The 17,850-nt window shown below is 37.9% G+C and overlaps 1 protein-coding gene across 8 annotated transcripts in view; it reads right to left on the bottom strand.

Moving 5' to 3' along the window:
• MSRA (methionine sulfoxide reductase A) overlaps positions 1-17,850 on the bottom strand; it is a 371,087-nt gene that overhangs the window by 185,477 nt on the left and 167,760 nt on the right. For all 8 annotated transcript variants that reach the window (XR_009564424.2, XR_009564425.2, XR_009564422.2 and 5 more), the window contains exon 3: positions 7,053-7,172. Coding sequence is in view for 2 of the 8 variants with exons in the window: in XM_060301320.2 (XP_060157303.1) it covers positions 7,053-7,172 (120 nt within the window). In the remaining 6 variants the exon portion in view is untranslated. The remainder of the gene's footprint in view (positions 1-7,052; positions 7,173-17,850) is intronic.

The raw sequence follows: 17,850 nt of genomic DNA, 5'->3' as shown, positions 1-17,850 counted from the left end.
AGGACCCCTGACCTTGGAGCTTGCTTTCTGCCTGGTGGTTTGAGAGAGGTAAGCATTTTCACCCTGCCTGCTACAAGTTCAAGGTTAATTTTATGTCTAATATAAGAGGAGCAAAAAGTGATCAAATTGCTTATAGCAAGAACTGAACACCAGAATTCTGGCATCTTCAGTGATATGTCAATAACTTAGTAATTTACCTTGACTGACATTGAAAAGAGTACAATAGGACTTACTATGCACTAAAGAGAGATTTAATGTAGTCTGCAAGGAATTTAGAAAGAGTTTTACATTGCTTGGTAAAATCTGCTAATAACAGAACTCATCACTACTTTGAAAAAGAATGGGGTCATTAATCTCATGCAAGATACATAGACATGCACATCCACCCAAACACTTCAGAAATTGTCAAACTAAAAAAGTATATTGAGTTTTTTTATATTAGTGGGGAAATTATTCAATGCTTTGTTAGAGCTCTGAAGCATCGAGGAAATAAGGATTTGCATTTGGAGAGGGTGGTGGATATGACCTATTGAGAACACAGAAGAGAAAAGGAAGAAAACGGCTTCGGCTTGTTGCGCTGCGTGCACGTTCTGTGGGCTGAGCCCAGCCAGGCCCCTGCCAAGCGACGCTTCCTGACCCATCATTTTATCTTTAATATACCCAAGAGCTAGAGTGATAGAAAGCTTATGTCCTGGATTTCCTACTCCCAATATGAAATAATTTTATTTTCAAATAAGAACCTTACCACAACCCTATGGGCTTCATAAAGCAGCGCTGTCCCCATTTTACAAGAGAGGCAACTGAGTCCAAAGAGTGGTACAGCCTTGGCATGGACACCACCAGAAGGTGACAGGAGCCTCCCACTCTGCTCCTCCCAAGCCCTGGCTCCAGCTCGGGACTTCTACCAAACACGTTGCATGAATCCACCAGAGTATTCTGTTGATAAAGAAAAGCGTCTGGGCCTCAGCTTTTCTATGGTGACTGCATAAATCTCTCTTATGAGAGAAAGTTGTACAGTCCCTTTCATGCTTCTGGTTTTGGTGCCACTTGGCTGTGCAGATTTCTAAAAGCTTTTGAATAGACTGATAAACATGGAATTGTTCTGAACATCTGTAAGCAAAATACGAAAAGATATTACCCAGTGAATGAACATCCTGGGTTTTCTTGCCAGAAATGGGGTTATTTGTGTATTAGGCTAATGCACTGAAATTAACCCAGAATGCTTATCCATTGCAGAATGTCTTTTCATATTTTCATCTGTGTAGTCGTTATTATAAAATGTAAGAATAATTCTCTATCAGGGTATTCAAGAAACTGAATAGCTCAATTACTTCTAAAATCAACGTAGGAAAGCAACAGCATGCCATTTAATCAGTTGGTTTGCATAACAAACGTGTAGTTTGTGTGAGAGTGTGTGTGTGTGTGTATGTGTGTGTGTGTGTGTGTGTGTGTCTAAAGCCAGGGTCAGCACAACTCTTTAAATGTGAAAGATCAAGCTTTCATTTAACTACAGAGAAAGAATTCTGGAAGACAGGTACTAGCATTTTTCAACTTGGTATCACATACAATGATATGAAGTACTTAGTACAATGTCTTGTATGCAGTACATTCCCAATCAATGGTGAATTTAATTCATCAAGAAAGCCTACACGAAATTTAGGCTCTTCCTGGCTGTTCCCTTCTAGGTTTTTATGGGTTCTCCAGTGCCAGGCATACACTGAGCTGTTAAGGAATACCTTGTGAATGAATGAATCCTTAGAAATCATTTCAGGAACAGAATGATGGCCACTAAGACTTAAATTACTTCTCAGCACATGTCTTAGAGACAGATCTGAGACACAACAAGAAACAGTAGCCAAACAGTGGCTGTGAGCAATGCTACCCTGTGTCCAAGCTGAGACTGGGTTCTTGGTGCAGGAGCTGGTGATGGGCAGCTCTCAGAGGACTCAGAATTCAGGCCTAAAATACCTGAGAGATGCAAGTTTCTCAGGCTGTGAGCTCCAGCACTAATTGATGAATCTGAGGAAAGGAAGTTTAAGTGCCTATTATAGGAGGGTGGTCACTTTTAAAACAGGTTTAAATGAAATGATGGACATGTGAGGGACGGAGTCTCTAGGGAAACGCAAGGAGGCAATCACAGACTTTGGAAAATCATGGCAGTCAGGCTTCTGACTCTCAGCTCTGAAGGCCAAATTCCATTTCTACACTGAATGTAACCCACGGTTTATTGAATATGGAGAGAATGACCTGTGTAGACTAAACTCACAATAGACTGAGATATACTTCTCAGAATAGCATTTCATTGAATTTGAAATGAGAAGTAGAACTGTCTGGCTGACCTGGTCTCCTTGCATTCTCTTCCTGTAAATAATCTCCACGGGAGGACAAAAGATGAGAAGTTTCTACAGAGTGTGTATCAGAACAAGACGAGTTAGTGATAGAACCTAAAAGTGTCATGGTGTCAGGCTCTGGGAGTCTGTCCAGCAGCCAAACCTTACAGAGCAACCCGGGGGGGGGTGCCAGCAGGACCTCCCCTTTCCCAGGCCGGCCTGGCAGACCTGGCTGACCAGCCTCCCTGCTAAGGTTCTCTTCTTTTCCTTTTACATACATCAGGGCATTCCGTCAGGTTACTCTGAGGTCCCAAAGACCCAAAAGCCAAGCTCTCTTCTAAGTGATTGCCTGTCTTGGCTCTGATGCATTACAGGCTTATTTTATACTTCATTCCCAAAAGGCAACTTTGCAAATGCTTCAGGAACTGTTTTCCCCATGGATCTTCTACATGTGTTAGGCTCTAGACTCACACAGATCACCCAGCATGTAACAGACCCCTTGGTGAGCCGTTAATAAATGTCACCGTGGGGTCCACCTCCTCTCCTGGCTGTTACTAGAAGTCATATGTCTTTTCCACGTGCCGAAGCACAACTCCAATCGCTGGCCCATCTGGAGCCACACAGAAACACCATTCAGACATTGATATGCAGCCTGTCTGGACACACACCTGCTTTCACATTCACATGCATACCCGCTAGCAAGCAGGCATGACCAACTTCAGCCAATGGCTCTGGTTCCATGGCTTGTGATCACCAATCTGTTCGCCAAGACAATACTTGTGGAAGCTCTGACACAAGCTCTGACTCTAGAAGCATCTCCCAGATGATCGGTCAGGGTAGAAGGGAGTGGTAAAGCTAGCCCAGTGGGTTTTGAGAACCCCTTCCTGAGTGCTAGCCCTATAATTCTGGCACCTGCCCCCAAAAAACCCAATGGCACCTCAGGCTCAGGCGTCCTGCTCTGTGAGAGAAGACAGTTGCCACACAATCCAGGTCCTTGGGCTTCTTTTCTTGAAGGAAGGCAAGAAGGAAGGAAGAAAGGAAAACCTTTACAAAAGACTCCTGGTTGTGACCAAAGTTTTACAAGCTTAATTGCAAACACAAGAGTAAGCAATTTGGAAATTAATGCAAATACTGGAGCACAGACTAGTATTTCTCTCACATGAAACCTCAGCAACGATTATACATCTTAGCAGAGCCTGGGTTTTTCTTTCTTGCAAGGCAGACCCCTCCAGGGCTGACTTGTTCAACAAGGCTTTGAGCACCTGAGGCCCCAGTAGGGAGGCCTAACCAGTATAACCTGCTTTCTGTCTCCCCCATCCCTCTCCTTGGTCAAAAATCTTTAATTAGCTGGGGACCTTGTTTGTTCTCCTTCCCTGCTATTCCCAGGGATCTGAAGGCTCCACCACTTCTGTGCTAGAGAGCCCTTTCTATCACAGCTTCTGTCTGCCTTTTTGTTTTTCCCTTTCATGATCAGAACAAAAAAAAAAGCCTGGGGAAAGAAATCATCTCTCCTTCTGAGTCTGGATAAGACCCTATAACTATCTTTTTCCAATCAGGAACAAGTTTCCATGACAACCATGCTTCCGGATGCCACCGCTAACTTAGCAGGTAGTGCTCACATCAAATAGAGAGTTCTTTACCAACCTCCGTGGTTTCTGTACTTCACTGTTGCTACAGGCCTCTAACGCACCAGATGTCTGCATGAACTGTATCTTAAAAGGGTTTTTTCCTTTTTCCTTTTAAACATCAGAAAGACCCAAAAAAACTGCTTGGTATTTTCCTTACAGTAATCATTAAAAAGCATACCGATAGATTCAAAAGTATACATGAAAGAGAATATGTGGAGGAGGGAAGCATAAATAGGTGGATGGAGAATGGCTGGGCCGTGATGACAGCTGGGTGACTTACACCACAGTCAGTGGCATAAGTTTTGAGCTGAGAGCTAATGAGATCGGGAGATATGACCTCAGGTAAGTTACTTATTCTCTCTGAGCCTCAACACTCCCTCTGTAAAAAAGCAGAAACTGAGGCCCTTCATGGGGCTGTCTGAAAGATTAGATGGAAAAAAGCAAAGATGCAAAAAGTGCTTGTTACAGTGTCTGGCACATAGTAGGAGTTCAACAAAGGGCAATTATCATGTTGTTCTTGTTAGGGTGAAGAACTGAATTGAAGAGAGTCTGAGCAAACCAGCAACCACGATATTCTAATTGATGATTAACATTTTGCTGGTAGACAGTAACAGTATAAGCAGTAGATATCTGGAGGTTTTCTTAGCAACTTTTTGTCTTAGGCTATTAAGTCATGTCTGCAATTACAGGAAGGAATCTATTCATTTCCATTCCTAAGATTTAAGAGGATACACCTGGGCAATCTCCAGGGTTCATCTGAATCTCTCTATTTATAGTTCTGCATAAGCATTTGTTTAATTTTGAAACAGAAGGAGAGGAAAAAAATGGATTAACCATTAACGTATTTTGTTCGATATTCCACATTCTCAACACCGATCAGAATTATTTCAATTCTTCTCCAGAAGCAAGAGAAAGAAGAATATGTATATTTTCATGATATTTTCATTGTTGCACAGTTCAAATTTCATTTAAAAATCAGAATTCATACTGTAGCAAACAAATCGACACGCTCATTATTGAACAAACTCCCAAACTCCAATTCCCCCCCGCCACCTACATTCGCAGTGCCCTCAAAGAGCTGAGAGGGCCCTCCACAAATAACGCCAATGCAAACCTTTATTTTTAAACGATAAGACTATTTACATATTTTTTTAAAATCCCATTTCTGTCAATGTGGTGTGGGCTGTATATTAGATAAACTCTCCCTATTAAGAACTCTTAAGATAGTAAATAAAATATTCTTTTAAAAAATGTATTTTACAGTATGGATGTGCCTCAAGAAATTCAAAACAGAACTATCATACGATCCAGCAACCTCTCTTCTGGGTATACACACAAAGGAAGTGAAATCCGTATCTTAAAGAGACATCTGTGCTCCCAAGTGCACTGCAGCATAATTCACAATAGCCAAGGTATGAAACAACTTAAATGTCCATCAATGAAGGGATAAAGAAGATGTGGCACATACACACGGAACACTATTCAGCCTAAAAAAATGAAGGAAATTCTGCCATTTGCAACAACATGAGTGAGCCTGTAGGACACTATGCTAAGTGAAATAAACTAGACAACAGAAAAAGAATACTGCACCGTCTCACTTATAAGTGGAGTCTAAAAAAATCGAACTCACAGAAGCAGAGAGTAGAATGGTGGTTACCAGGGAAATGGGGAGATGTTGGTCAAAGGGTACAAACGTTTATTTATGTAAGATGAATTAGCTGTAGAGATACAAGGTACACAGCATGGTGACTGTACTTAGTAATACTGTATTGTATACTTGGAATTTGCTAAGAGAGTAGATCAAAGGTGCTCTCACCACACAAAAAAAGTACATGAGGAGATTGGTATGTTAATTAGCTTAACTATTAGTAATTGTTTCACTATGTATATCAAAGTATCATGTTGTACACCTTAAATATATACCATTTTTATATTTAAAATGAAAAAAAATTTTTAAGAGAAAAATAATGTGTTTTAAATGCAACGAGAGCTGGCAGAAAGATAAAAGGAAATCCTTGAAGGCCAGAAATAACAAAACAAAACGAATTCCAGAAAGGTTATCTGGTAATTGAGCTAGAATTTGCCATGGAGCCAACTGCCTATCCCGGTCAGCAAATATTTTTCTGTAAAGGGCCAGATCATAAACATTTTAGGTTTCACAGGCCATACTGTCTCAGATGCATCCACTCAACTGCAACTGTGGCATGAAAACATTCACAGATAACATAAATAAATAGTCATGTCTGTGTTTAAAAAAAAAAAACTTTATATAAACAGGCAGCAGGCAGGATTTAGCCTGCAAGCCACAGTTTGACAATCCCTTCATTATAGCCTGATTTTTAGTGTCTTTCCCTCAAGAAAACAAGTCTGGTATATGACATATTTGTCCCAGGTGATAGAGTGATGTGGTGATGGTCCCAATTTCTTCACATCTCCCTGTACACCTGCCTTTGGGAAGTCCCTCCCACACAGATTCTGGGCTAGACCATGTGACCTGCTTTGGTCAATGGGACCAATAGTGAATGTGACTCAGAGACTTGAAAAGTACTAGCAGAATGGTGCTTGCCCTCTCTTACTGCTCCTAATCTCTGCATCCGCCATCACATGAATTCACCCAGGCCAGTGTGTGAAGACATACGTTCCATCATCCCCATTACCCCAGGCAAGAGGAAGTGACAGCCAGCAGCAACTGCCAGATGTATGGGCGAAGCCATCAAAGACCAACTAGCCCCCAGGCAACCCACCAGTTGACTGGAATCACATGAATGAACCCAGATGAAACCAGCAGAAGAACCACCAGGCTGAGCTTAGTCTAAATTGCTGACCCACAGAATCATAAGGTAACAAATGATTGTTTTAGCGATTAAGTTTCAGGGTGATTTTTCTGCAACAAACGCTAAATGACACATTCCGTAGGAAGTCTATTATCTTCTAAAAATATGAAGTGAAAGGCCAGCAAGTATATTTATAGAAACAGGCAAGAGAAGACTGAGAAAACACACAAAAAAATTATTTCCATTTTAAAGATCCTGTCATCCGCCAGCAGGGACAAGTCCGTCCTTGTTCCTTATATGATAGAGCAAATTCTTCCTACCTGAGCAGACTTCCTCATAAGTAGGATTGGGAGTGTAGCCTCCTGCATAACCAACTTGAGTTGAATATACTCCTTTCAGGGTCCAGAATTTCCTTTCAGCTCCCCAGAAACAGCCCATTCCTAAGAAAAAATACGATACTGGTTAGTCCTTTGTCAAAAACAAGGTGGTCATTGCATATCAGAAGCCCTGTTACACTAGAAAAGAGAAGTTGTTCCTGTCATCTGGTAATAAAAAATGACTAAGATTTTATGTTTTAAAGAAGTAGAGTTTTTAACATTTAAAAAGAATTTTATTTAAGGTTATTTTAACAGAATGTCTCTTTGCTTTAGTTGTGCAAAAACTTAGAAAGCCTCAAATTTTAATGGAGTTAGTAAAGCTCTACCTTTTGAAATAACGCAGCAAAAGGATAACTGCATTTGATGAATGATTTCAACACTCAGTTCATTATGGACTTGTCAAAACATAGTAAGTTGTAGGAATAGCAGAAATTTATTTAATGATCAGCATCCTGGTCGTGCTTTCTTTAAAAATTCTAACAAAGGAAGGTAACACTAAATTACTGATTTAAATGGGAAAACTTCCCCAAATCAAAACAGATTGACACAGTATTTGATTAACGATTTCACATGTGTTCAGTTTTTTTAAATTTTTTAAGTCATTAGAAACTTTCATGTGATAAATCACTGCTCACCAAAAAGAACCTTTTTCTGAGTTCGAGTACTGAACATAATGAATAAGGAAAGAGAGACAGGGGAAGGCAGGGAAAGAGGGAACAACAAATAAAGAAACTCACAAAAATGGCATTCCATTCAACTAACAAACATTGGGCTCACACCAGTGGTTAGTTATTGGATTTCTTTGAACATATAATGAAAACTAAGAACCATCTCCCAAGGATGCACATACTTACACACATCTAAAATGCTGCATTACTTTTCCTGGGCTCCAAATAAAGAATCTTCATTTTTCTACCATGAGTTTCTAAACTGTCCACAACTGCTATTCTGTGGTCAATTCCTAGATGTAAACAAGATTACTGCCTCACTCAAGTTTTACATGGCTTTATTAAGTCATATATCATTAAGATCGTGGGTAGAACAACAGCTGGCAAATTAATATATTCCTCCTACTTTAACAATCACTAGATTTGCTAGATTCGATGACTAAAAGAAAAATTAGAGCTAAAGAAAAATTAGATAGAAGTTTACTGAAATTCCTGACACCTGTTAATATACTACTTTAAGAATTCAGAGCAACAACCAAAAAGAAATGTGCATGACGTTATACATTATAAAAAATATATTTGCTCAACTGTGATGGGAAACATACTAACCAAAAGTAGGTTAACAGTTAAAAAATATGATAGAGCCAAATGATGAAGTTTAATGCAGTAAAAAAATTACTCTTGTGATAACAATGCAATATGGAAATATGTATATAATTATATCATAATTACCTAAGGCTAAGTTTAAAAGGGAAAATCACAGTTATATGCATGTTTTTATTACAAAACTATGAAAATAATTCATACCAAAACAGACTAGAAAGAAATATATAAAATCATAATCATGATTATATTGCAGCGGTGAGAATATACAAATATATTTTTCAAGTTTGTATGTAATAGATTTACATTACTTTATTTTATTATTTTTTTCAGAAGCCAGGAATAGATTTTTTTTTTTTTTTTTTTTTGGCTGTGTTGGGTCTTCATTGCTGCGCGCGGGCTTTCTCTAGTTGAGGCGAGCGGGGGCTACTCTTCATTGTGGTGCACAGGCTTCTCATTGCGGTGGCTTCTCTTGTTGCAGAGCATGGGCTCTAGGCGTGCAGGCTTCAGTAGTTGTGGCACGTGAGCTCAGTAGTTGTGGCTCGCGGGCTCTAGAGCACAGGCTCAGTAGTTGTGGTGCACAGGATGAGTTGCACTGCGGCATGTGGGATCTTCCTGGAACAGGGCTCGAACCTGTGTCCCCTGCATCGGCAGGTGGACTCTCAACCACTGCACCACCAAGGAAGCCCAAATACATACATTTTTTTAAGGGAAAGAAAAAAATTCAAGGAAAAACATAAGCATATGCATTGTTCAAGTTATACATCACTAGATACCATTTTTCCTGTTTACAAGTGAATTGTTTGCTGCTAGTGAATAAATATTTACTGAGTATTTACTAAAATTGACTATCCTCAAGTCTCTGAAACAAGGATTCACTGCTAATTTTACTTCCCTGCATTCCTGGGATGAGGGAATTATATTAGTCAAGGTTCTCCAAAGAAACAGAACCAACAGGATTTATACAAACATATATATACAGAGAGATTCATTATGATGAATTGGCTCCCACAGTTATGGAGGCTGAGGAGTCCCATGAGCTACAGTCTGCAAGCTGGAGGCCCAGGAAAGGTGGTACTATAATTCTAGTCCAAACCTGAAAGCCTGAGAACCAATGATGTGAATCCCAGTCTAAGTCTGAAGGCCTGATAACCAGGAGCACTGACGCTCAAGGACAGGAGGAGACGGGTGTCCCAGCTCAAGCAAAGAGAGTGAATTCACCCTCCCTCTGCCATTTGGTTCTGTGCAGACTCTCAGTGGTTTGGATGATGCCCACCCGCACTGGTGAGGTTGATCTACTCAGTGTACTGATTCAAATGCTAATCTCTTCCAGAAACGCTCACAGACACACCCAGAAATGATGTTTTACCAGCTTTCTGGGCATCCCTTGGCCAAGTCAAGTCGACACATAAAATTAACCATCACAGGAATGATGACAGGGAATCTCTGGAGAAGGACAGGTAGAAAAGGAGCTGGGCAGCATTACCAAACATAAAAGGCCACAAAGGTATCCAGGAGCCGTGCGGTGTGCCAAGCTGAGGCACCGTAGCCCCTGAAGTTCAGAAACTGAGGAGTTCACCGAATAAAATATTTCTGTATCTCACAGCGACTAACAGTGATGGTACCGAAGAGTACTGCATGCCTTCAGTATTCTCCACACATGGTATATAACAGGCTATTTTAGCAACCAGCCTTTCCTGACCATCGTCTATAGTACCACACAGACGGCCCCAGAGTCTATATCTTTTACATCTTCACTACATCCTCGTGATGTAAAACTTAAAATGACCAAACAAAATTTTATTGCAGGTAGAGAGATATTTAACCCCCTTTTATGTTTAATAAGGATCAAGATAAGACCTCTGATAGCAGGGAGAATGAACTAGCTCCAGCTGGACAAAGGTCTCCAAGGGGGGCCATGGGTGGCTGAAATAATCCTCCAGGGAACTGTTATATAACCAATGTCAAAATTTTTAGAAAGGTACTTAACTTAGGATAAGCAGAAGTTCTAAGAATAAAACTCCTCGTTGAAGCAATCAGATGTTTTATCTAGTGGCTTCCAGTATAACCTAAGCATTCTTTTATTTGGCTTCAAGTGTGTGTGTGGTTTAAACAAAGCAAGGTTTATTAATGGCAGAATTTCTCAGAATTTACAGTAGTCTAGTAAACAACATGAATATCATCAAAGAAGATGTAGTGTGCACTATTTTATTTAAAATATTTTAACCTTTTATTATAAAGTAAAACAGATACAGAAAAACCACATAAAACAGATGCAAAATTCAACGCCTATCATTACTCAAATGGCCTACTAACCACCACCCAGGTCAAGATTTAGAACTTTGCCACCCACCCCAGAAATCCCTCCTTGTATTACACCCCAGTCACAACTCCCTTCCTCCCCCCAAAACTAACCACTGTCTGAATTTTATAGTATTCACTTCCTTATGTTTCTTTATATTTTTATCACTCAAGTTATCTATTCTGATACTATACTTTGGTCTTGCTCATTTAAAAAAATCTGATTATGTCTTTAAGGTTCTTTCAGTTGACAGGTTCCCTCTCCATTCCTTCCCTTTTAATTTATCTATTGAAGAAAACATGAGCCACTTGACCTGCAGAATTTCCCACAGTGTGGATTTTGCCAATTGCATTCTTGTGGTGCAATTCAACTTGTTCCTCTATCCTCAATATTTCCTGCAAATTTGCTGCTGGATCCAGAGGCGTGATCAACCTCAGATTTCATCCTTTAGGCAAAACTATAGGTGGTACTATGTAATTTTTTAAACTTTTTAAAAGATTTTTTCCAGCTTTATTGGTATATAATTGACATGACATTTATAACGTCATCACATATTTGACACACATATATACTGTGAAATAATTAAAACAATAAGGTTAGTTAACACATTTATCACCTCACACAATTACAATCTTTTTGTAGTGAGAATATTTAAAATCTACTCTCTTGGTAACTGTCAACTATAAAGTACAGTATCATTAACTATAGTCACCATGATGAATATTAGATCCCCAGAACTTACTCATCTTATAACTGGAAGTTTGTAAACAATTCCCCCAACAACCTCTGGAAACCACCATACTACTCTCTGTTCTATGAATTTGTCTGTTTTTTTTAGCTTCTAATGTAAGTGAAATTATACAGTATTTGTCTTTCTCTGTATGACTTATGTCATTTAGGATAATGCCCTAAAGGTCTACCCACATTGTCACAAATAACAGAATTCCTTTGTTTTTTATGGCTAATATTACATTATGTATGTGTATATATATATATATATATATATATATATATACACACACACATACATATATATATTTATATACACATCAATAGCACACCATCCTTATCCATTAGTCTGTTAATAGCCACTTAGGTTGTTTCCATCATTAGGTTGGCTATGGCTGATAATGCTGGAATGACCACAGGAGTGCAGATATCTCTTCGAGATACTGATTTCATTTCCTTTGGATATATACCCAGAAGTGGGATTGCTTGATTATTCGGTAGTTCTATTTCTAATTTCTGAGGAACCTCCATTCTGTTTTCCATAATGGCTTTACCTACTTACATTCCCACCAACAGTGCACTAGGGTTCTCTTTTCTCCACATCCTTGCCATCCTTGTTATCTTTTGCCTTTTCAGCAGTAGCCATTCTAACAGATGTGAAGTGATATCTCATTGTGGGTTTGATTTGCATTTCCCTGATGATCAGTGATGTTGAGCATCTTTTCATGTACTTGACCATTTGTAAGTCTTCTTAGAAAAATGTCTATTCAGGTCCTCTGCCATTTTCAATCAGATAATTTGGAGGGTTTTTTTTTTGAGGGAGGGTTATTGAATTGTATGTGTTCCCTATATATTTTGGATATTAACCCCTTATCTGATACATGGTTTGCAAATATTTTCTCCATTCCATTGCTTCTTCATTCTGCTGTTTCCGTGGCTGTGCATAAGCTTTTTAGTTTGATGTAATGTCACTTGTTTATTTTTGCTTTGTTGCCTGTGCTTTTGGTGTCATATCCAAAATATCATTGCCAAGGCCAATGTCAAGGAATTTTTTTTCTCTCTGTTTCCTTCTAGGAGTTCTATGGTTTCAGATCTTTACATTCAAGTCGTCAATTCATTTCAAGTTAATTTTTGTGAGTGGTGTGAGATGGGGTCCATTTTTTTGTATGTGAATATCCATTTCTCTCGACATCATTTATTTAATAGACTTTTCCCCACTGAGTATTCTTGGCTCCATTGTCAAGTGTTAGTTGACCATATATGCATGAGCTTATTTTCGGGCTCTCTTCTCTTCTCTTCTCTTCTCTTCTCTTCTATTCTATTCTATTTCATTGGTCTATGTGTCTGTTTTTATTGCAGTAACATATTGTTTTGATTACTATAGTTTTGTAGTATAATTTGAAATCAGGAAGTGTGACGCCTTCAGCTTTGTTCTTCTTTCTCAAAATTGATTTGGCTCTTTGGGATCTTTTTTGGTTCCATACACATTTTAGGATTATTTTTTCTATTTCTGTAAAAAATGCCATTGGAATTTTGATACTGGGTTTGATGTGGAATTACATTTAATCTATAGAATGGCCTTGGGTAGTATGGACATTTTAAAATATTAATCTTTCCAACCCATGAACATGAGATATCTCTCCTCTTATTTGTGCCTTCTTCAATTTCTTTCATCAATGTCTTATAGTTTACAGTATAAATATTTGTCACTTCCTTGGGTAAATTTATTCCTGATTATTTTATTGCTTTTGATGCTATTGTGAGTGAGATTGTTTTCTCTTTTTCTCTTTCAGATATTTCATTTTTACTGTATGGAAATGCAACTGATTTTCATATGTTACATTACTGTAACTTTACTGAATTCATTGATTACTTTTAACAGTTTTTTGGTGAAGTCTTTAGGGTATTCTATATATAAGACCATGTCATTGACAGACAATTTTACTTCTTCCTTTCTGATAGGATACCTTTAATTTCCATTTCTTGCCTAATTGCTCTGGATAAGATTTCCAGTATTATGTTGAATAGGCGTATAGAGAGTGTCTTGTTTCTGATCCCGACAGAAAAGCTTTCAGCTTTTCACCACTGACTATGACATTATCTGTGGGTCTGTCATATTTGGCCTTTATTACATTGAAGTATGTTTCTCCTATACCTCCAAATTTGTCTGAGAGCTTTTGTCATGAAAGGGTGTTGAATTTTGGCAAGTGATTTTTTTCTGCATCTATTGAGAGTCATGATTTTTATCCTTCATTCTATTAATCTGGTATATCTCATTTACTGATTTGCAGCTGTTGACCCATCCTTGCATCCCAGGGATAAATCCTGCTTGATCATGGTATGTGATCCTTCCAATGTGCTGTTGAATTTGATTTGCTAATATTTTGTTGAGAATTTTTGCATCTACATTATTCAGTGATCCTGGCTTGTAGTTTTCTTCCCTTGTAGCATCTTTATCTGGCTTTTATATCAGGGTAATGCTGGCCTCATAAAATTAGTTTGAGACTGTCCCCTCCTCTTCAGTTTTTTTGGAAGAGTTTGAGGACTAGCGTTAATTCTTCTTTAAATGTTTGGCAGAATTTGCCAGTGAAGATATCTGGTCCTGGGTCTTTTTAAGGGGGCAGGATTTTTTTATTACTATCTCAGTCTCCTTAATTGGTTTGCTCAGATTTTCTGTCTTCATGATTCAGTCTTGGTGGGTTGTATGTTTCTAGGCACTTACGCATTTCTTCTAGGTTATCCAATTTGTTGGTGTATACTTTTTCACAGCAGTCTTTTATGATCCTTTGTATTTCTGTGGTATCAGTTGTAATGTCTCATTTATAGTTTTGTTTATTTGAGCCCACTCTCCTTTATTCTTGGTTAGTCTAGCTAAAGGCTTATCAATTCTGTTTATCTTTTTCAAAAAAACAACTCTTAGTTTCAATGATTTTTTTCTGTTTTCTTTCTAGTCTTGATTTCATTTACTTCTGCTGTGATCTTTATTATTTCCTTCCTTCTGGTAACTTTGGGCTTAGATTATTCTTTTTCTAAATCCTTAAGGTGTAAAGTAAGGTTGTTTATTTGAGATATTTCTTTTTCTTCAATGTACGCATTTATCACTATAAGCTTCCCTCTTGGGAATGTTTTTACTGCATCCTATAAGTTTTGGTATTTGTGTTTTCATTTTCATTTGTCTCAAAATACTTTCTTGAATTCCCTTTTGATTTCTTCTTTAACTCAGGAGTGTATAGTTTGATTTCCACTACTTTTGAATATTTCAGTTTTCCTCCTGTAATTTATTTCCACTTCCATACCATTGTGTTTGGAAAACATACTAGATGTAATTTCAGTTTTCTTAAATTTGTTAAGGCTTGCTTTGTGGCCTAATATATATTCGATCCTGGAGAATATTCCATGTGTGCTTGCAAAGAATGTGTATTCTGGTGCTGTTGGATGGAATATTCTGTATATGTCTGTCAGGTATATTTAGTTTCTAGTGTTATTCATATCTACTGTTTCCTTATTAATTTTCTGTCTGGGTGATCTACCGGATGTTAAAAGAGGGGTATTGACGTCTACTACTATTATTTTATTGCTGCCTATTTCTCCCTTCAGTTCTGTTAATATTTGCCTTAAATATTTAGACGTTCCAATGCTGGATACATATATTTACAATTGTTATATCCTCTTGATGAATTAATCCCTTTGTCACTGTGTAGTCACCTTCTTTGTCTCTTGTGACCAATTCTGAACAAAAGTCTATTTTATCTGATATAAGTATAGTCACTCCTGTTATCTGTTGGTTACCATTTGCATGGAGTATCTTTTTCCATCCCTTTGCTTTCTACCTATGTGTGTACTTAAAGCTAGTGTGAGTCTCTTATAGGCAGTGTATTGTTGAATACTGTTTTTTTTTTTAAATCCATTCAGCCACTATGTGTCTTTTGAATGAAGAATTTAGTTCATTTATGTTTAAAGTAATTACTGATAGGTAAGAACTTTCTATTGCCATTTTACTCATTATTTTCTGACTGTCTTTTTTCTTTACTTCTTTCTTTTTCCTCTCTTACTGTCTTCCTTTATAATTTGTCTTTTGTAATGGTATTCTTTAATACCTTTGTCTTTTGTGTAACTATTATAGGTTTTTTCCTTTGTGGTTATCATAAGGCTTACATTAAACATCTTATAGATATAATAGTCTATTTTAAGCTGATAACTTAGCTTCGATTACGTACAAAAACTCTATACTTTTACTTCTCTTTCCCTCATATTTTATGCTATTGATGTCACACTTTACATTTTTTTATATTGTTCATCTGTTAATAAGTTACTACAGCTATAGTTATTTTTAATATTATTGGTTTTTAACTTTTCTACTAGAGTTAAAGTGATTTACACACCTCCATTACAGAATTAGGGTGTTCTGCATTTGACTGCATTTTTACCTTTACCAGTCAGTTTTATACTTTTATATATTTTCACGTTGTTTACTTAGCATCCTTTCATTTCGACTTGAAGAACTCTCTTAACATTTCTTCTAAGGCAGGTCTAGTGGTGATGAACTCCCATAGCTTTTGTTTATCTGGGAATGTCTTTAACTCTTCTTCATTTCTGAAGGACAGTTTTGTTTGGTATAGTATTCTTACCTGGCAGTTTTTTCTTTCAGCACTTTGAATATACCATCCCACCACCTACTGGTCTGCAAGGTTTCTGCAGAGAAATCCACTGACAGCCTCATGGAGATCCCCTTGCATAGGACAAGTCATTTTTCTCTTGCTGCTTTCAAAATTCTACCCTTGTCTTTGGCTTTTAACATTTTAATTACAATGTATCTCAGAGTAATGTTCTTTGGGTTGATCCTGCTTGGGGTCCTTTGAGCTTCCAATACTTGCGTGTCATTATCATTCCCAAGACTTGCAAAGTTTTCAGCTATTATTTCTTTAAATAATCTTTTCGCTCCTTTCTCTCTCTCTTCTCCTTCTAGGACTCCCATGAGGGAAATTTTCAAACACTTGAGGGTATCACATAATTCGCATAAGTTTTCTTCACTCTTTTTCATTCTTTGTCCTTTTTGTTCCTCTAACTAGCTAATTTCAAATGATGTCTTTGCGTTCGCTGATTAATTCTTCTACATGAACAAATCTGTCGTTGAAATTCTCTACTGAACTTCAACATTTCATTGTATTCTTCAGCTCCAATAATTCTGTTTAGCTCTTTTTATGGTTTTATTTCTTTATTAAACTTTTCACTTTATTCATGCATCATTTTCTTGATTTTGTTTAGTTGTCTACCTGTGTTCTCTTGCATTTCATTCAATTTCTTTAAGACGATTATTTTGAATTCGTTGTCAGGCAAAGCACAGATCTCCGTTTCTTTGCCTTTAGAGCTGTATTCGTTTCTTTTGGCGGTGTCATATTTGCCTGATTCTTCATGATCCATGTAGCCTTGCATTAGTGTCTGTGCATTTTTCAAAATTTTATTTTATTGAAGTATAGTTGATTTACAATGTGTTAATTTCTGCTGTACAGCAAAGTGATTCAGTTATACATATATATGCATTCTAGGGTCTGTGCATTTGAAGGAGCAAACACTTCTTCCAGCCTTTACAGACTGGTTTCTATGTTCTTTGATCAGGAAGCACATAATGTCTGGCCATCTCTCTTTTTGTGATGTTAGCATCTACTGATGCTCAATGCTTAGATGTGTTAATTCCTTGAGAGCTGCAAAATGGTGATTTTCAATTCTCTCACTTCTTTTTCATTCATTAGTTGAAATACCTTTATAGTGAAAAGCTTCCCCTCAACTATTATTTTGTTACTCGGTGGTACAGTTCATAAAATAAAGGGAAGATAAATGTTGGATTATGTCCATTGACTTAGCAGTCTTCAAGATGATGAACTTGCCCACTCCAAGGTTTACCAATTTTTTTTTAAGATTTTTTTTTTTTAATTTATGGCTGCATGGGGTCTTTGTTGCTGTGCGCAGGCTATCTCTAGTGGCAGCGAGCAGGGGCTACTCTTTGTTGCAAGGCACAGGCTTCCCATTGCAGTGGCTTCTCTTGTTGTGAAGCATGGGCTCTAGGTGCACAGGCTTCAGTTGTTGTGGCATGTGGGCTCAGTAGTTGTGGCTCATGGGCTCTAGAGTGCAGGTTCAGTAGTTGTAGCACACGGGCTTAGTTGCTCCACGGCATGTGGGATCTTCCCAGACCAGGGCTTGAACCCATGTGCCCTACACTGGCAGGCAGATTCTTAACCACTGTGCTACCAGGGAAGTCCGACCAATTAGTTTTTAAAATATCATTATAAACACATTTATTTAAACATATTTGATATGTTTCACCTTTCAGTTACCCCTCTCTTGTAAGCTCTACCTGTCATATCTTTGGCTAGGGAGAGCCTCTTCAAATTGTCTCCTGAGTCCCTTTTGAAATACTCTCAATAGTCTCTTACTGCTTCCT

This window comes from Globicephala melas, chromosome 6 (genome assembly GCF_963455315.2).
Source record: "Globicephala melas chromosome 6, mGloMel1.2, whole genome shotgun sequence".
Lineage (NCBI taxonomy): Eukaryota > Metazoa > Chordata > Mammalia > Artiodactyla > Delphinidae > Globicephala > Globicephala melas.
This window is presented reverse-complemented; position numbering and strand designations above follow the sequence as displayed.